General features: G+C 37.3%; 1 protein-coding gene across 1 annotated transcript; it reads left to right on the forward strand.

The window, feature by feature from the left end:
* The first annotated feature begins 548 nt into the window (after positions 1–548).
* LOC149777239 (metabotropic glutamate receptor 2-like) lies at positions 549–20,951 on the forward strand. Its single transcript, XM_089941983.1, has 6 exons — positions 549–778; positions 7,142–8,019; positions 8,967–9,519; positions 14,059–15,355; positions 18,728–18,928; positions 19,447–20,951. The coding sequence occupies exons 2-6, from the start codon at positions 7,142–7,144 to the stop codon at positions 19,479–19,481; spliced, it is 2,964 nt and encodes a 987-aa protein (XP_089798109.1). The 5' UTR covers positions 549–778; the 3' UTR covers positions 19,482–20,951.
* Positions 20,952–21,737: the final 786 nt, after the last annotated feature.

Here is a 21,737-nt window from a genome sequence, read left to right on the forward strand (position 1 = left end):
CTTCGACTGATCTGACCGTCTGTATGAAACTCTCACACTCAGTAAAATCTCATGAAATAGCACATTTCGCAACGTCAACAATGGAGAGAAGGAATTTTTCTGTTTAATAACTGCTGTTAAAATGTTGTAGGAAATGAAAACGACACAGGATTTAAACCGTCTATGAATTTCGTTTACCATTCACTACTATTGCAGGGCCGGCGCTACCATATAGGCAAACTAGGCAGCCGCCTAGGGCGCTGATTTCAGGGAGCGCATTTTTAAAAAAATATATTGTTTATAAATTTTGAAATTGATATTTTCGGTGGGGGGGGGGGGCGCCAGAATCTAACCTTGCCTAGGGCGTCAGATAGTCTGGCCGGGTCTGGCGCCGGCCCTGTACTATTGTCCCTCCCACTCCTGTTTTGGTAACGATAGGACTGAAATAACTGAAGCAATATTTTCACGGTAGACGTATTTCAAAGTCAAGGCGCTGTACAGGTAGTTCTATTAATAAACTGGTTAGACAGGTTTTGCAAGGTACTGACTCCCGCTATTACCTTACAATATTGCTTAGGTATAGCTGAATGACGGACTCGTTCTGTAGTCAGAAAGGAACCAACAAAATCCATTGGAGTGATATTTTTGTCGACTTGCGCAGGGTTGGGCTACAACAGTAGGCTGAAACGAGAATTGGTGTTATTGTCTTTTGACACTCTTTTGAGGAGTAAAGCTACTTGAGGATTTTGCCCGAGGGTAGGGGATCACCTTGTCTAACTTGGACAGGTACCAAACCAAGGTAAGATGGAAATGCTTATGTTTATAATGAGAAAATTGTGTAACCATATACTCTGATCAATGGTATTAGCAGGTGTGATATATACAATGACTAACTGGATTACAATAATAATTGTACACCATCAGAAATATATTACATATGTTAGTATCATCGTGTTATATGAATTTATTATGCATGACAATGGTGTGTTTTATTCTCCTAGCATACTAAATGTAGAAAGCGACAGAATCAGAACGAGAGGATAGTAGGTGTGGGTGGGAGTCGACTTAGAGGCATGGGAATGGTCGAAGTTCTGACACAGAAATAAACTATTTTTTTACATTTGTGTCGTTATCTTGATATTTCACAAACTTCAAAGTTATCTCTTCATTTTATTGGTGTTATTCCACGCGTCTATACTGAACTTGTCCTTACCTGCCAACACCCAGGTGAATACATGTTATTATATATGAACACCACCCCCAATCCAGTTACTACCCATGTTCTCCTGGTCCGGTTTTAGTGTACATCATATTTCATATGGTTCAAAACAATAAAATCTATGGGATTAAGAAGAAATTTGAAACCATATTAAAAGCGCTGTCTCCAGGCGTGTTTAGATAAAATTTTATATTTGTTTTCATTGATCTAAAACGTTTCGTACTTTGTCAAGTTGAGAAATTGAAACACGTTAATGTAATCAAGGTTTCTATGGTTTTATGTTTCGAAAATATTTTGACTGAGATATTGCATTTTGAAAAGTCCTCACTCCATCGTCCTCACCCCCTTCTTCTGAACCACATACTTCGAACACTGCGTATTGTTCAGCACTCTGCATTTCAGAGGTTTTAGAATACAATTAAGCTGATAAATTTACGAGAAAACTTATTATGTGTATTAAGTTTGTTTATTCATAGCGTCGACTCGAGTTCGCACCAAGTCCTATAGAAATCTATGATTAAGAAATGGGATGGTTTTAATTACATTTTCATGTCCCATTCTAAATACATTGTATGCGTCTGGCCCATTCGCCTTTTAAGTTTGGGTTTATAACATTAACTCTGTTGTTGAAGAGAAGTCTACAACCCATGCACAGATTTGACCAAGATGTTGTTGTTGTTATTTTGGTTTAAATACCATTTTTCGGGGCATGATAGACTCCACAGTGGCCGAGCCAAGACTCGAACCCACGCCGACATTAGTGAGATGGCAGAGATCGGTAAGAGCGAACGCTTTAGACCACTCGGCCATACAGGGCTTGATGCCCAAGATGTTGTTGTTATTGTTGTTGGGTTTAACGCCATTTTTCAGCACACCGTAGGCTATGCATGGTGGCCAGTATTTATGGTGGAGGAAGAACCTGGGAAACCCATGGGAAGAACCACCGACCCACGAGAAGCTACTGGCAAGCTTTCTCACATACCCACATTGGTCGAATCCTAGACTCGAACCCTCGCAGAGACAGGTGAGATGGCAGTGATCCGTAACGGAGAGCGCTTTAGACCACTCGGCCACTCGGGGCCCTGCCCAAGATGTAGAGTGATACTAGATTCATTAATATAAAATAAATGTACCTGTGCTTTTTCAGTATAAATGTCACACGAGTCGTTCATCCACATTGTATGAGTGTATAAATTCTGTATTACCCACTATAACATTACAATTTGCTTTAAATGACCTATGCACCATGGATAATGATCTGACCAGATTTATATAAAACATGTTTGTTAGGAACTGAGTGTAAGACGAAGTTCGATTTAAACATAACTTGTGCATAAGTGAAATCTTGAACACAAAAGAATAGGAAAGACAGAATATCTTTCATGAAAAAATACCCAGGCTATCTCTATCAAATATGATGCTTATATTTAGTAACAAGGATATCTGTATGAACTAGCGACCAGTCCAGGATATCTATATCAAACTGAAGGCCTATTTCGAATATATGTATCAAATTCAAGGCATGTTTAGGATATCAATATCAAACTGAAGGCCTATTAAACTCGAGACCTACCCAGGGTATCTGTATCAAACTAGTGACCTGTCCATGATATTTATATCAAATTCAAGGTCTACCCGGGATATCTGTATCAAATTTAAGGCCTATTCAGGATAAATATATAAAACTCATGACCTGTCCAGGATAAATATATAAATCTCATGGCCCATCCAGGGTATCCCTATCAAACTCGAGGCCTATCCAGGATATATGTTATCATTATCAAACTCATGGCATACATTAATTTTAACGCCAACGCCCATTGGAACTAAAATGAGTCTTCTCTGTCTCTCTCTGTGTCTAAAATGAGTCTGTCTCTGTCTCTCTCTCTCTCTCTCTCTTCGGATGCGGGAAGTCGCGGGTTCGAAGCCCGGCCGAGTCATATCAAAGACTTTTAAATATGGTACCTACAGCTGCTTCACTTAGCGCTCAGCATTAAGAGATTAGTGTTAGGACCGGTCGGCATGGTGTCAGGATAATGTGACTGTGTGGGACACATGCTACATGTCTGCGGCACGATGCCCCAGTGCTAAACATCGTTATAAACTGTCACACTGCATGCATCGTAGCGATATAACTGAAATATTGTTAAAGCTACGTGAAATCTCTCTCTCTCTCAAAATAAAAGAAAACCGTTTAATGGATTCCATTGAAAGTTGATAGTATTGTTGAGGTTTATATAAAATAAACTACTTACTGGAATCCAATACAAGTTGATAATATTATTATAGGATGCTACCATGAGAAATGGTTATGCTTGCAAACAATTCTGAAGTATCAACATAATGAACAAATATATAAATTAGTATATGAATTATGTGAAGCGTCTGTGGTCACGATGTTGATTAACGCATTTTTCACTTCTTTGAGCACATGCGGTCTATATCGGCTAGCGTGGTTACGTGGGAAAGCCTGCCAGTAGCTTCTCGTGGGTCGGTGGTTCTTCCCTGGGTTTTCCAGTGTTCTTCCTCCACCAGTTATACTGGCCGCCATGTATAGCCTATCTTGTGCTGAAAAATGGCGTTAAACCCTAAAACAACAACAACAACATGCGGTCTATAACTTTTATATGTAGGACACCGAAGGTACAGACTCATGTGTTTCCAGGTCGCCTTAAGGGAGTTTGTTGTATTTTTTTTCGAGGGCGGGGCGAAATATGTATTGTTATATATTTTTAATGTGCAATGCATGTTAATTATTTATTTTAATTTTGTATCTCCTTATATGCTATTGATAAGGTAACATTGTATATTGGACTTGACCTTATCCAAAATCGAGTTCATTTTCTACTTGACCTGAATCATTGATTTTGGTTCTGTAAACATGTTTATCTCAATCTGAGTCTCGAACTTTAAAAATTCCCCATGAATTACCGGGTCTACCTGTTCTTTACAACATTTTATATTATAATTTAGTAATAGACTTCTAATTATGACTAATAATTTGTATTGTAAACATTGGAACCTTCCATAATGAAATTTTTCATTAGGTAATATTATTGTTTATGAAAATGCTATCTGGTTAAAATCAGATCTCCACAGTCCTACGTGAAGATCTGACGGCGACCGCTTAAGGGTCATGTTCTGGCGACCTTTGAATTAGCCAGATGAAATGCATCTTTAAAAATCTGGAAGTAATATTTACCGTTCGGCACATTTCGATGCACTTCAGGCACACTGGTCAATCACCCAAGAGCGAAGACATGAGTTCAGATGAGGCTTTATCCTTGGGTTGTATTATAGTGATTCAACAAAAGACTGGATTTCCACTAATGTTTATTCAGAACTTTAATTATTTTCACTTGTGTCTGTAATTCTGTGATTATTTCGGATTTAATTCGCAATACCGTAAGTTTGTATTTTTTAAACATTTTCACTTTGCATTTTAGGGAAATACGTTATTTGTTGAATTTTACAAAGCTTGTTGCTTCTCGTTCTTTTCTACTTGTAAGAATATTGAAGCGTAATTATATGTAAATATACGATGTATAGTGTGACAAGTTAACTTCAACCGGTGTTGTACACGAACTAACGCAGGTATTAATTGAGCAGACTACTGCACATTTTGCACGTGAAGCTTCAGCTTTAATGTCAAATCAAGGGGATTGACTAATGCGTGGACTGTGCTTTCTTCAGTACATGCTGTTACCATGGACGTCCACAGGAATTTTTCGGGGGGTGGGGGTGGTGATGGCTAGGAGAGGAGGGGCATTCTTAAATGGGGACGGAGGGCAGTCAAAGCCAAAATTGGAGGATATATTTATAAACTGTGTAACGAATTTTTCAAGAATTCGGAGTGCCATGAATTTGCGTAGGAAAACTATTGTAGGAGGCTGGATGGTATATCGCCATTGTACAAGATTAGGTGCCTTTGGTAAAAATCATCGAGTAAGATCCGTGATTCCTATGCAAGTTATATAAATGTTGCCATCCACCTTAAAAAAAGTCTCGAAGGTTTCTGGTGGTCCTCAATATTTTCTTCATGATAGTTACTTGACTCTTCACAAACAAAGGTAATGCTTTCACCACAAGAGAACTTTTCCTCCACACTGTCTTCCGCTTACGCTTCCAGCTGTCCATGACGGCTTCCATAGAAAACCGCGTTTCTGATTGGTGTGGTGTTGATAGTTGCCCACCGGATGTTATGCATGTATGAACGCCGGCGGCCGGCATAGACTAACTCTTTAGATCTCGTGGGGTGTAGAGAAAATTTTGCTGCTCCGATACTTAGCTTTGTGTCGTGTATGGTGGTCTCAGTTATACACTTCGTTACTACTGATGAACACCATGTGAGAATATTCGAAGGTGAACATCTAATTTAAAAAGCCACGATTGTATAAATTATGATGCTTTCCTGATAAAATTATACGTTGTACTAGTGAAACACTGAGAAGTCATACCCACCCACCCACTCAGCCTCCAATATTTCCTTTCAATGGGCGTGCCTTATTTTATTTGCCGGCTCTGCTTCCTACTCCTATTTTTCTCTATTTTTTAATTGTTGCTTTTTAATGTATCCTCTTGTTGCTCTTTCTGTATTTTTTTCCCATTAACTATTCTCTGCGTGGGTTCGAGTCTCGGGCTTGGTCAATGTAGGTACGTGAGAACGTTTTCCAGTAGCTTCGTATGGGTCGGTGGTTCTTCCCGGGGTTTTCCCCGAGTTCTTCCTCCGCCATGTGTAACCAACCTATCTTGTGCTGAAAAATGGCGTTAAAACCCTGTAACAATAACAATAACATTTACTTTTCGTACTTATTACCTCTGATAACAAAGGTCATAAGGTGGAAAGTATTCAGATTATCACGAAAATAACTACACATTAAAAACACAAAAGTACCTATATAGCTAACATTGGCCCACTGATCCGTCCTTGACCTTACGGGTTTAGCCCAGAGGCTCAACTAAGGGATCGGAAAACAATACTGGGAGACGCTTTGACATATTTCTGTTTTTACCAGTATACGATTCAAAGTTTTGCATGGAAGTCTCCCTTGAATGTGAAGAATTTATGTTTCTGTCCGTCTGTCTCTCAAGGACAATCGCTACATTATTATACAGGGAAACCTGTTGAGAATAGTAAATGACATTAAAATTTGAAAAAAAATATCAACAATGACATCTTTTGTAATTTTGTCCATACCTATTTAATTAAACCTTAAATTTACGAGCTTTACCGACGCATATATTCCTTGTTTGAAATAGCAATTTTCTCATATTCCTAATTATGCCAGTTATAACCAACTTGTGTAGTGTGGCAGACTCATCTGACGTTCCAAACTAGAGCTTTGTAAAGCACATAGGCCGACCTTCCCGTTTTGACACCCAACCACAAAACTAAATTTAAAATATTATATAAAATTCTACGTTTTCGAAGCATCCAGATCAAGTGTATGTACTAATAATCAGTATTTAGCAACATCACACAAAGTAAATAATATTATAATCTTGCACTTTCGTGTCGTCATTGACTTTTACGTAACGCATTATTTTTAGTAGGTCACATATCGTAAATTGGGTTTGTTTATTTTGGTTGTTTTGGTTATTGTTAAGGTGTTTAACGCCATTTCTCAGTGCAAGATAGGTTATACACGGCGCCACTATAACTGGTGGAAGAAGAATCCGGAAACCCAGGAAGAACTACCAACACACGTGAAGCTACTTGCAAGCTTTCTCACATACCCACATTGGTCGAGCCCAAGACTCGAACCCACGCAGGCAGAGGTGAGATGGCAGTGACCAGTAACGGCGAGCGCTTTACTCGGCCACTTGGGGCCCCATACACCCATGGTATATAATAAGTTCAGCTACTAAGAAATATGTTGGTTTCAAAATGTTGCATTCAATCATGTTATTAAAACTAAATGCCGTAATGTTTTGTATTTACAGATGTGGACAAAGCATGTAACAACGCACGTGCTCGTCGCAAGTCTTCTAACCTTACTGTCTCAAGCTCAGGAACAATGTCCATCAGTATCCACGCCTTGCAGCTTCGATGGAGTGGCAATTAGGCAGGCCAGTAATATCAGCGACATTCTCAAGTACTATTATATTGTAGGTTTATTTGGAGTACACCAGAATGGTAGCACTGCATACACATGTGGATCAACAACAGTTAGGGGAATACTGAACCTGGAGGCGTTCATGTGGGCTATAAACGAATACAGCCCAGACAGAAGTGTTGTCTCCATTGGAGGAGTAGGTTTCGATTCTTGCTCTCGAGTCGAAAATACTCTAGAAAATGTGCTGAGTTTTGAAAAATGCAAAGTCAGTCTGTCAGGTGGAGTCGACCGTAGGAACGTATTAGCCTACGTTGGTCCCTATACCAGTCCGGAAGCCTTGACCATTCTTAATATGTTTAACGACATGAATAGAACCACCGTGAGCCCCGCAGCGTCTTCTGCTACCTTGAGGGGCAACAATTCCTATCCCTACTTCCTCCGAACCATTCCTTCCGAACTAATTGATTCAACTATCATAGCAAAGCTTCTGATCAGGGTAGGTGTGAAATACATTCAGGTCATCTATCAGAATGACATGTACGGGAAAACTCTCTTTGACGCCTTCACAAACAGTCTTACTGGCAGCGACATGTGTGTCGTCAGCACCATGGCGATGTCATCAAATGCTGCCCCTGCTGATCTGGCCGCCATGATTGACAACATGGCCACCAACACAATATCTACGAAGATTGTGGTGGTTTTTGCAGACAAGATTCGTGCAAGATTACTTCTAGAAGCTGTTAGAGACAGGAACAGAAACGGAGTGTAAGTAGATGATAATAAAACTGTCATTGGTCAGTTGCACAAGTAAAGATACAGACATTGTAACTAGATGTTAAAAAATCACCTAGAATTTTGAATGACAGCGTTTCTTTCATGTTTCTTTCGTTCTTCAATTTTGGCTTGCAACTTTGTATTCCAACCTGTTGAAGCATTTACTTAATTCTCTCTCTCTCTCTCTCTCTCTCTCTCTCTCTCTCTATATATATATATATATATATATATATATATATATATATATATATATATTCCATTGTACCTAGCCAACTATAATTGGAATATTACCAATATTGATGTATGCAACATATCTTTCTATACGTTATCGTGTACGCTTGTTTAAAATTTTATCTATGGTATAGCCAATGCATGTGTATAAAAAGTTGTATTTACTATAATAATTTTTTTATTTGCTTGTCTGATACAATGAGGAAAAATACCCTGTCGCCTTCCCTTTTAAGTTGATTTATTTTAAGGAAATAATTATATTTTTTAAATTTAGTCACACGACATTAAATTCTGAAACCGAATAATGTTATTTAGGAAATCGTGTCCAATAATCTTGCTCCCCCCTCCCGCCGCCTCTAGTTTGACAAAGTTGGTCCCTGTACTGAATCTCCAGCGAGCACACACAGATATATGCACAACTTGTTCTTCAGATTTATGCCTCATATTTCAGGAACAATGTAAAGACTCCTTACATTCCACTTTTCCTTAATCTGTGGCAGAACTTTGAGTATGATAACTCGTTTACGTCAGCAGGTGGTAATTAAATTCACTGAACGCCCTATTTATAGCATCTCTCACGATTCGACGACTGAATAGGACAGTTTTTAAAAGGCTGTTACTATTGTATGTGTCAAGTTTTGACAAGTCTAACAACATAATTGTATAAACTGATTACACATTTAGAAGTGTGTTATTATCTGTTATAGATTCCAGTTTGTCGGGACGTCAGCTTGGGGAAATTCAGTTGACGTTATACAAAATCTCACGGGAGCTAACGCCGCCATTACTGTCGTCCCTTCAGACAGTATCGCTGCCTACGCAGCTGATGTGGGCCGTTTCTACAGCTATCTCTACAGCCTGAAACCAGCCTCCAATACATATAACAAGAAGTGGTTCACGGAATTCTGGGAAAACACTTTCGAATGCAACATCGAACACAACCAGTACGCTAGAAACTGCAACACCTCGAAGGAGGATTTGGGAACGAAAGGACTGACTGACATGTATGTGCCGTACACGTTGATGGCAGTGGATGCAATCATGAAGGGAGTGAAAGCGGCGACGGCGCAATTCTGCCAGCAACAATATAGTCTTTGCTCTGATCTAATGAACTCTTACAGTAGGGGCCAGAAGTTTCGGGACTCCATTCTGGCGGCAACAAAAACTGCCGGACAGACTTTTTTCTCTGCTAACGGTGATCCAGGTACCACCTTTACCATGTACAAGATCCTTCAGGTGGAGAACAATGCCTATCAGGAGGTGAGTGAACCTTACTGTCCCATTATTAACTCCACGATAGTGTAACAGGGACACATTGCGGTAACATTACCGTCCTATTATATTAATCTAGTCCACCATAGTGTAATGGACACATCGCAGTCCAATTACTGTCCTGTTATAGCAGTCGAGTCCGCGACAGTGTAACCGCCACACATTGCAGTTAAATTTCGTATAGTGGCTGCTGCCTCATCAACAGTATTGTTAGGTTTTTGCTCAAAGGTTTTCATTTAATCATTCTGTGACATGATTTCACCATCTTTAACCTCGCGGTCAAAGCCAAATACGTTTTGAACACTGGATTAATGTGCATGTTTGTTTTTTTTAGTTCATCCCTTTCCCCTCTCCTTTCTATGACAAGGAAATACTAGGGCATGGTAGGCACGAGTGTCTGAGAGAACTAATGAGGATTCATGTAGGAATCAAAAATTCAAAAAACGACATCTTTTCCCTAGCATCGTCATTGACTTTATCGAGATATATGTATTACATAACGTAACATACCCAGGCTTGTAGCACAGGAAAGTTAACATGAGGTAGTATGAATGGCGAGGCTTGCCGAGTATCTGATGCAAAATCGTGTTCTCCAGTGTTTACATTTTTCAATCCTATTTATAGATTAAGAAGATTCCTTTTTCTTGCCATCCATTATTTTCCACAAATTATGTTGTAAAAAAATTATAGGCCAGTGGAGTGAAAGCATTCACAAATATGTACCAGTGATGTTAAGTTAATTGCACCGTTATTAGGGTCTGAACTTTACAATGATTTATGTCATCGAGGGTAAAATTCGTAATAACTCTGTCCAGTTGGCAAGAACAGATAATCATGAACAGTTTGTAATCTAAGAATGATTCTGTGTTATACAATTATAAATTGATTTTTTATTATTTTAACATAATTTGTTATTGTGCATAATTGCTTAGACAGTGTCCTGTCTAAGGACATATAATTATTCTTTTTTTAAAAAAAACTTGTCTGACGCGAGCAGACATACTGTTATAGATTACCAGGTACGAAGAAAGTTCCTATGTCAAAAAGTTCCTTATACCATGTACATAAGGATATTTTGAAAGGACTGTGAAAATATTAACATTTTAGACAGTTATATGAACAGTATATACTATTTGTCAGCATTTCTAATTATTCATTGGTAAGTAAACGTTGGAGAAGAAACAAAGACTTATAACACCGCAGATAAATTCCATATTTATTCCAGCACTATTCTTGCTATTACGTCTACTAAACTACTTGAAGGATTTATTAAAATTGTGTAGGCTAGATATTTTATTGGTGCACATGAACGTTAAGTGTTTACTTGTCTCATCTCGCTGACATTTGGGCGAGTGTTTTAAAATAAAGCAGACCAAAGAGGGTATTTTGAGAAGTAGAGTTCTCAGCAGAAGCCTGTCTTCACTAATTTTCCCGTATAGCTCAAAGATCTTTATTGAAACGTTTGGCTCAGATCAAATGTTTGACACATATGCGCAGTAGGGTATCTTTTTCTTTTGCCTAATTTTTGGGTAAATGTTCTATTGAAAAATTTGTGAAAAGTAGATTTTTGATCAGTCTAGTTTAAAAATTTTTTTTTATCACTTCTCCTAGGTTTCTTAACGACCCCTCCCCCTCCAACAAAAACAAAACGTTTCGAACATGCCGGAAATGCGGGGATATGCGTGTCGATGGCTTCATTTACATCTAATTATCCCCGTACGTCAGTTAGTCCGTCTGTCCGTCCATGACAAAGCTTTTCATCGTGCAAAGTGAATTTTAATGAAACTTCATGGGCCTACACCCCAACCCTCTTCCCTTCACTGTGTCGTGTTGCACACGTATAAAAGCATATACTTATCTAAGCCAGTCGTCTTTCGTACACCGTGGCAACAGGTTGAATTGGATCCTCATCTCAACCAGCCGTATTTCGTACACCGGGACAACAGTTTGAATTTGATACTCATCTCAGTGTTCCTTTCGCAGGCCTTGGCAACTATTTGAATTGGGATTTGACAACACTTGCCAGCTGGAGAAGGGGTTCATGGGGCTAATTTTGTATATTCACGTGTACCATTTGTAGATTGTTGGTGAAGTTTTAGCGTTTAGGTAAGGTTTTCTTGCCAGTTATATAATCAGTGATTACATTCTGGTATCATGCTGACCATCGATATGGTCAATTCTTCAAATTTTGTTGAAATAGGGATAATTTGGGAATGCTGCTTGTCATCAATTCATCTCCCTCACAACTTGGAAGAGTGTATTCAATGTTTGTCAGCTCGATATGTGGTTGGTGCAGATGCGCAGTAAACGTTTACATCGTTTTTTCTTCTATCCCATGTTTTTGAACTTTTCTTGAACAACTGTCGGTTTAAAGGTATTTTGATATAAGTTTTGTCATTGCTTCTTCTCACACACATGGTTGAACATGCGCAGCAAGGTTTCATTTATGTTCCTCTGGCTTACCTTTGTATTAACATCTTGCAAAAAAAAATTGTCAAAGAGGATATTCTCGGACTCCAAGTCATCACCGCTTCTCCTCCAAAATTGCTTGGCGGCTTTTAATGAATCTTTGCCCGCTAGAATATGATTTGTGCAGGTGCGCAGCAGGGCTTCAATTGACTGACTATTTGAATTTAGGACGCTTGCGCCCATCAGGACATGTGCGTCCACCGGGTCTCAATTATTTCCTCAAGTTCTTTTATATTTGAGGTTCATTAAACCTTATTCAAGAGAGCTAATCAGCAATGATACTCTTAATTTTCGTTCTGGCTGTATTATGTCCCTTTTTGTAGACTGCTTTGGCTAAAGCTCCACATAAAGCGCACTTTGGCGTTCATGTGCGTGCTAGTTTGTACGAACGTCCACACCCTAGATTAACTTCGTGGGCTCATGGGGAAGGATGAGGGCTTATTCATGTATGTTGCTATAGCCTGACAAACATTCTATTTGGGCGTACCTTTTTATGCTAAATCAGAGTCTGTAACACTGATTGGGTAATTTTCAAGCTTGGATGCTGTCGACTCAAAGTAACCACTCCAGATCACTTATTCGAAATGATTATCGCATACGCACACTCATACATAGTACACGTTTTATTATTATACCGTAAACCTCGCCAATCCTTAAAAAATTGTACTGGAACCAACCCCAATTAATATTTGTAAAACACGCCCACGAGATATCGTGTTTGTCAAAGTGCATTTCCTCTTGGAATCACACTTGTTTTCGTTGTCTGCGTTTTTTAAAAATTATTTCTGTTTTGTATTTTTGTTGTAATTAATACTTCCTTGTTTGCTAAAAGACTTTTTAATATACTGAAACTGTCGAATCGTACTAAAATCCTATCATTATTTATATCAGTTTATTTCCTCCTGTAATAAAGTAAAAGTCTTGCGATATCGCAAATATATTATGAATAAAGAAAGTTTTGATAAGCAAACTTATTTTTCAGTTCTTCAGTTGATTTGATAATTAAACATTCATCAGTGTCGATTAATTATTGTGATTATTTGTTTAAATATTCATTTTATGTGCCTACTTGTGTGAGATTATTGTATGAGAGAATAGGTCAGTGAATGAGAATTTACAAGAAGTGAAAGTACTTATCCTGCATTATTCTTAAGGAAAGAATAAATCAAATTTATTTATAGACAATTTACTACATTTAGCTGAGTAATAAAAAAATTATAACTATCTCATAAATAATTTGGGTAAAGAAAATCATCGCATGAATTGTGTGGTTGGAGTAAAGAATTAGCCATACGAAAGGTCACTGGAAATGGCTTAAATTATAACAACAATGTATTTGCATGGTACTTTTTTTATGGAAATGGCTTAAATTATGACAACAATGTATTTGCATAGTACCTTATTAGCAGATATCGATTCATAGTGACACGTTGTTAAATTAAATACCTATGTAAATAAATTACTTTGGCAGTAAATATGAGCAAATATCGTTTCTGAAGTACCGAGCAGTGGATACTATCGATATCGTAATGGCGAAGTCACGTAATATAAATATAGTCTTTAGCCTTTCATAACGTAATGGAAAGGTATGTAATAAGGGTTCATTACCTAACTTTAAAAAAATCACAAGGCAGGTACGTTCGCTTTTCAGAACGTGTTTGAATAAAATTAAGTCTTAGTGGACCTATTGCACGTGGAGATCTAGAAGGCAGGTAGGATACTTTCTTTAAGCTGCGGGGGGGGGGAGTGCGGATTATTTTCTTCAGAAAACATTCAATTTATACTCCACCTCCACCCCAAAAAATGAACTTGAATTCAATGGTCGGTCCCTTGGGGAAAGAAGACCAAAGTGTTTTAAAATGAGATTCACATCAGACGTTAAGTTATATGATGGCAAGTAGCGAGGTCGGCCAAACGTCGTCCCTTTTGTGTGTCATTCAGATCTCCCATAATGTAGCTCCATAGAGCTCTTTCTCAGTCTTACTGTCCATCCCAAGTTGTTGTTAATACAGTGTATTATTATTATTATTATTATTATTTTTTTTTTTTTTTTTTTAGATATACCGCTATCAACCAGCATCTGGTATCGACGAGTTTACGCAACTTGGATCTAGGACTTTGTCGATTAGGCCCTCCACGTGCATTGGCGACGCCTGCCTAAAGTGTAAAGGATCCACGGTACCTGTGACGCAGCCTGTTGTCACTACCACGAACCCCAAACCAGAGTCCACTACAGCCGATCTATCGGAGGGTGGGAAGTACAAACAGATCTATTTCCGGTCTGATCAGGAATTTACCGGCATCTACATACATAACGATGCCTCGTCGAGAAAGGAGAAAACCCGATTTGAGCTGGGTCATCAATGGATTATCGCCATTGGAGTTTTGGCGGGAATGGGAATCCTCTGCGTCCTTTTCTTTGAGATTTATATTCTGTACAAGTTGTTAGGGACACGTATTGGGAAACAGTGGCGAACTATGTGGCTTGGACAACTTCTCCTTTTCGGTCTTTTTCTCTCCTTTCTGGTACTTTTCGCTTATCTTCCTGTTCCTTCCAAGGCCACGTGTGGTATCACGAGATTTGGCGTGGGAGTTTCTTACGCAATCTGCTTTGCTGTGCTGCTTGTAAAGCTAATGGTTCTTCTTACCTCGAAAAATAGTGAATCTTTGATACCAGGAGAGGAGTCTTCCAATTACCTAAGAGGTATCTATCAGTTCCTCATGTTTGTATTTGTTGTTGGCGTTCAGATAGTCATTGACGTGCAGTGGTTAATTCAGATTCCCCCAGATGTTGTTAAGGTTATATCTAATAGTGGACAAGAAGTGTGGATATGTAACCACTTTACATGGAGTGTCCAAAATGGGTACAATAACATGACTAGTTTTGTCCGAACCGAATTTGAAAACCATCTCCTCTCTTTGGTTTACATCATGTTCCTCATTTTCATTACAACAATCTTGGCTATGAAAGCGCACGGCATCATTACAAATCACAGGGAGAGTATATTTATTGGTATAGCTAGCGGGTTTAGCATTCCTATCTGGATTGCTTGGACACTGGTTGGAGGACTGAATAGGGACCACGCCTATGCTCAGGAGTTTGGCGACGCTTGCATCGCGTTTGGGTTGTTCATAACAGCTACCATGATTACCTTCGCCATGTTCCTGCCCAAGGTTCGTCAGCTGGTCAATATGGGCGTGGAGGGAATCTATCTGGAGGACGATCGAGACACATACTATGCAGGCTCAGTAATAATGGCGCCACCTAGCTACAAAAGCCGCCCAAGCTCTGTGGTTTACGTCAACAGCACTGGCTTGTATTCGGATCCCGTTGTCATAGGAAACGGAGACGCTGGTAAGAAAAAGTGGAGTGATCTAGCTTATAGAAATTATTTTAATGACTTCAATTGTATTTTCTTCGAAGCACAACGTAACAAAACTAATTTCATTTGTATGGATTGAAATATAAATTTATAGCTAACATTTAACAGTTTAAAATCATTTGTTTGTAAAATGTGCAATACCCTTAGCAAAAATTTAGATATGTGTTTTAAACAAATTCGTGGCGTGATGAGCGAACGAACTGGAACGGAACTAAAATAAACCTAATTATTATATAGATGTCCTATATTTAGTAATATGTTTGTGGGTTTTTTTTCACGTCGCAAGAACAGGATTATACTGCGTAATTGTATCTATGATAATTAGGGCATCTAAAAATCAATACCACGTAGTCATATGATGCCAAAATCTCGTAATTCTTCAGTATCGATTAACTTGCCCGTAAGCTATGATTCACATAACGTCAGCATTGATTAACTTGCTCGGAAGCTATGATTTACATAACGTCAGCATTGAATAACTTGCCCGTAAGCTATGATTCACATAACGTCAGCATTGACTAACTGGCCTGTAAGCTATGATTCACGTAACGTCAGCATTAATTAACTGGCCCGTAAGGTATGATTCAAATAACATATAAATTATACATATGTAGACAACTGTCAATATAATAGGCTAGAGAAAACAGCATGGTCTCGGAAGTAGGAATTTGGGGTCTGCGTCCCATTCTCTTTAGCATAAAAGGTCACAAATTTAAAAAGTTAGAAAAATAAATTTCCATAATAACACCCTAAGATGCACGAAAGAAGAAGACTCTTCACATAAATGTCGACACGATTTTCTCTTGAACTGCACCCAAAATATGTCAGAACATCACACCGTACTTTTTTGGATGTATAACATTCTCGTTCCGGTTCATTTTGGATTCTTTTCGGTTATTAGTCTGCCATCAGGTGACCTTTGAGAAAACATTTTGAATGAACGATCAAGTACCCTTGCCATTTCTAGAACAGGAGATGGCAGTGATTGGTAAAGGCGAGCGCTTTTGACCACTCGGTCATCAGGTTTCTGTGGGAAATGTTAATAAAATTCTACGAAAGTCCTGAGTCGTGTTACAAGTATTTAGATTATGCATATTATTATTAAATTATATCTCGTGGGTTGGTGGTTCTTTCAGAGGTTTTCCCTGGTTCTTCCTCCACCATTAATACTGGTCGCCATGTATAGCCTATCGTGTGCTGAAAAATGGCGTTAAACCCTACAACAACAACAGCCACTAAATTATGATTTTGGACTATTGTGAAAACCTTAAAATGCCCTACGTATTTTCGACACCAAAATTTTATCCAGTCTTACCTATGGTTTCGGAATTTGGGGTCTTGTGATAGACCAGAAAAAGACGAGGTCCGTGTGTAATTTTGTAAATAAATATTTTGAATATCAAAATCATCTCTAAATGCCTTTGTAAATATACAGTGGAAATATCAAAATTATCTCTAAATGTCTTTGTAAATATACAGTGGAAATATCAAAATTATCTCTAAATGTCTTTGTAAATATACAGTGGAAATATCAAAATTATCTCTAAATGTCTTTGTAAATATACAGTGGAAATATCAAAATTATCTCTAAATGCCTTTGCAAATATACAGTGGAAATATCAAAATTATCTCTAAATGTCTTTGCAAATATACAGTGGAAATATCAAAATTATCTCTAAATGCCTTTGTAAATATACAGTGGAAATATCAAAATTATCTCTAAATGTCTTTGTAGATATACAGTGGAAATATCAAAATTATCTCTAAATGCCTTTGTAAATATACAATGGAAATATCAAAATTATCTCTAAATGTCTTTGTAAATATACAGTGGAAATATCAAAATTATCTCTAAATGCCTTTGTAAATATACAGTGGAAATATCAAAATTATCTCTAAATGCCTTTGTAAATATACAATGGAAATATCAAAATTATCTCTAAATGTCTTTGTAAATATACAGTGGAAATATCAAAATTATCTCTAAATGCCTTTGTAAATATACAATGGAAATATCAAAATAAACTCAAATATCTTTGTTAATATTTACTGGTAGTATCAAAATCAGCCCAAAATATCTTTATAAATATAGACTGGGTATATCAAAATAAAATATAATGTCTTAATAAATATAGACTGGTATATCAAAATCAGCTCAAATGTCTTCGTCAATAAGGTTGGGATATCAAAATCAGCTCAAATGTCTTCGTGAATAAGGTTGTGATATCAAAATCAGCTCAAATGTCTTCGTAAATAAGGTTGTGACATCAAAATCAACTCAAATGTCTTTGCAAATATGGTTGGGATATCAAAATCAACTCTAAATGTCTTTATAAATATAGAATGGGTATATCAAAATCAAATCTGTCTTTGTAAATATAGAATGGGAGTATCAAAATCAACTCTAAATCTTTTTATAAATATAGATTGGTATATCAAAGTCAAATCTGATGTCTTCGTCAGTAAGGTTGTGATATCAAAATCATACCGAAGACTTACAAAAATGTTACAAACAGCTGCCTCGCTGGGCGTTCAGCATTAAGAGGTTAGTGTTAGGACTGGTCGGCCTGGTGTCAGGATAATGTGACTGGCTGGGACATCATGCTACATGTCTGCGGCATGATGCCCCAGTGCTAGACATCACTATAAACTGACATATTGCAAACATCGTAGCGATATGACTGAAAAATTGTTAAAGCTACGTTAAAAATCCAAATCACACACACACACACACACACAAAATTTGCAAATATAGAATAGGAATATCAAAATCGAATCTAAATGTCATTTTTATAGTAAACAGTGTACAATTAAAATGAGAAATATTGCATACATTTGAAATATTGGTTCCGATTTATGAAATTGAAACACGACAGTTTCCTAACACAATGTTGTATTTTTCAATTGAAATCGGATGGAAACTGCTATTACTTTGTAAATGGTATCAGAAAATTACGTTTTAAATATATATTTAGTGATGTGTGGTTAAGACGATACACTGTTGAGAAAGTATTCAGAAAACGGTTTAGACAAAGATGTGAAGATTTCATACAAGAATTAAACGGTGAAATAAATGAAATGGGTGTATTATGTATTTATAAGTTGCAGAAAAGGTGGTTTTACACAACGAAAGTGTGTACATGCTTGAGTTGATACATAGGATATATGATAACTATGTTAAGAAGAAATTTTGAAGGATACGTCTTACGAATGCCACTATAGTAAAAGTTGCATGACATTTATTTTTCATTATCCTTTCAACATACTGTCAGTTTTATGTGTATTCACCTGTAATCTCATGTGCCACATGCTACTTTTGCAAATTATTATTATTATTATTGCAGTGGCCAGGGTTAGACCAGGAAGCACATACAGTGCGCCCGTGTATGTGAAGCGACCAGAGTCTCAGATAGGCGTCAAGGGCGGAAGTGTGCTGCGCGTGACTGGAGACCTTACCGGGAAAATGATCAAGAAACCTTCGTCAGAGATTGCCTACCCAATCAGCTACAGGAAAACACGCTCTGAAGCTGGTGGAACACTCAAACGTAAGTCTCTTCTTCTTCATCCGGCGAAAGATGAGAATCATCCTGTCTTAATTCAGCAATCATAAAAATTTCTGAGACGATATTTTTCGAATACATAGTTACTGGGAGCTTCCTCCGCTCACATAAATAAACAGGCTATCCAAAGGTTTGGTTACATAAATATTTACGTGCTTCGGTAGTCTTCAGTCAACATTTCGTATGTCAGGGACGGGTCCAGATTCTTTTAAAGAGAATTTTCTAAACATGTGTTAGCATGTGAATTAAAAGGAATATGATTTTTGCCTGTTGTTTGGAACATTCTCCTGTTTTTGTACACCACAGAATCTACCTCTGACTGGTCATTTTTCTCTTTTGGCCTTAATAAAAATGTTGTTTTTGACTGGTTGCAGTTGTTTTCAAGATGTCTTAATCATGGCGTTGGATTGATTTTTCAAGCAGTTTCAGACTTGCATATTATTGTATGGACAATGAAATTACTAGCAGATAATTGTTTTATGCGTTTTCTTTTTCATTTTCAGGTGCTACATCCGCTCAGCATCTTGGAGCCCTCTGAGTGTTTAACTGCGAATAATCATGTCAATTAACGAAACGTTTAGTTTTAATCAGTACTATCAGTTATATTACACTTAGTTATTCACAAACATAATCAAAACATTTCTTTTGTCTCGGGTCTGAAAATGACCGTTTCAAATACTAGATGCGGACGTTAAAGAAAGGTCTCTTTTTCAGCTCGTTCTATAAAACGGTTTTCAGAAAATGGACATCCCTTTAAATGTAATACTGATGTGCTTGGTTGTGCGATTACGTGTATGGAATACAAGTCGAGTATGGTCACAATCACTGTCTTACCGAATATCAGCAGTATTTATCCATCAGTTGCTAAAAGTAAAGGCGATATAAATTCTATCAAATTCCTAGATGTAATGACTTTAGCATGCAAAATAAATTTAAAGGATTTTAACATGTCAGTTAGTGTCAGTTTCAATCATTACATTGATTAAACAATTTGTTTAAGGTACTGCTTACGTATGTTTCTTGTCTGTTTTGAACTTAATGTTACAGAATCCTTGCTCAACAATACATTCGCAATTGAAGATTTTACGGATTATGTTGATAACTGTACATTTTAAGTATATATATATATATATATATATATATATATATATATATATATATATATATATATATATATATAATGTTTTGCATTTCCATTATAAAATTAAAAGATGATGACGATCGGATTGGTTTTAGTAATGAATAAATTTGGTCAGTGTCCTGCATGTGTACATGGCCGTTTTTAGAGGTAAATAGTTGGACGAAAATTTCACATAAGCTTCGCTGTTAATCAATATGTTTACCTTCAAGTGTGCATTTTAAGGAAACCTGAATCTAAGATTCAGCGGTGCCAATAATTGCCGTTAAAGATATATGTTTAGTCCGCAAGAATGACATTTTCTGATTTATTAACACAGGTACGATCGAACCCGTACACTGTATCTTAATATGTCACTTCCCATTTTATATATCAGACTATTGTGTGTGTGTGAATGTTTTAATTGAAGACATGGGAAACTGCAATTCAGTAAATACAACTATATCTTTACCTGTGATACTGGAACAATAGCTTGAGCAATCTAAATATTATTATATACTCAAATGGAGTTTCTCCAGAAACAGTTACCTTGACCTTCGTCTTGAGCATGTAAATTGTGTACACAAATACTATCGCTTTGGAATTATTCTTTAGTATACGCCACGTATATGCATTGGTTCATGCATTTTGGTCATAGAATTTATTTTTGTAAAGCGTTCAAGAGTGCTTGTACCGTTGTACCCTTGATAAGTAGTAGCCATTTCAAGCCACTTGAATCACTTTGGTGAGGAAACTTTTCAAAAGGATCTGGAGATGTATGTTAAGGCTATTACTTATGGGTTTGTGAGAGAGAATGCATTGTATTGTAACGAAATTTTAGAGTAAATATCTACTATTGTGACTATATGTTAATAAATTGAATATACCGGACATTCCTGTTTAGTGTTGTTATTTCTTAATCAAAATGTTGCTGGATTTAATATCATGTGATACTCGCATCTGTTGTTTGAAAATACTGTAGACAGAGTACTGATTGAAAGTAGTGTATGCAAAATACTGATTGAAAGTAGCGTAGACAGAGTACTGATTGAAAGTAATATATGCAGAGTAATGATTGAAAGTAGTGTAGACTGGCAAGCTTTCTCACATACCCACATAGGCCAAACCCGAGACTCGAACCCACTTAGAGGTGAGATGACAGTGATCCGTAACTGTGATCGCTTTATACCACTCGGCCACTCGGGGCCCTCTGAAAGTAGCGTATATAGAATAGTGATTGAAAGTAGTGTACACAGAGTAGTGACATATAGTCGCATACACAGAGTAGTGATTGAACGCATCGTAAACAAAGTAGTGACTGAAAGTCGCTATACAGAGTAGTGATTGAAAGTAGTGTAGATTGAGTATCGATTGAAAGTATCGTTGACAAAGTAGTGACTGCAAGCATCGTAGACAAAGTAGTGATTGAAAGTAGCGTATACGGAGTAGTGATTGAAAGCAGCGTAGATACAGTAGTGATTTAAAGCATCGTAGACAAAGTAGCGACTGAAAGCAGCGTATAGAGATTAGTGATTGAGAGTAGTGTAGACAGTAGGGATTGAAAGCAATGTAGGCAGAGTAACGATTGAAAGTAGTGTAGACAGTAGTGATTAGATGGCTTGAAATGAAATTCTGAGCTTACAGATGTAGCTCTTGTATAGCCAAGTCTCTATTCTT

This window comes from Sinohyriopsis cumingii, chromosome 18, assembly GCF_028554795.1.
Source record: "Sinohyriopsis cumingii isolate HCF-2022 chromosome 18, ASM2855479v2, whole genome shotgun sequence".
NCBI lineage: Eukaryota > Metazoa > Mollusca > Bivalvia > Unionida > Unionidae > Sinohyriopsis > Sinohyriopsis cumingii.

What these genes read in the sequence shown, in the direction of transcription:
- LOC149777239 (XM_089941983.1), top strand. Translation starts at nt 7,142, where the DNA reads ATGTGGACAAAGCATGTAACAACGCACGTGCTCGTCGCAAGTCTTCTA. An exon ending in GACAGGAACAGAAACGGAGT is followed by an intron (nt 8,020 to 8,966) that starts GTAAGTAGATGA and finishes TATCTGTTATAG; the next exon opens with ATTCCAGTTTGTCGGGACGT. An exon ending in AGAACAATGCCTATCAGGAG is followed by an intron (nt 9,520 to 14,058) that starts GTGAGTGAACCT and finishes TTTTTTTTTTAG; the next exon opens with ATATACCGCTATCAACCAGC.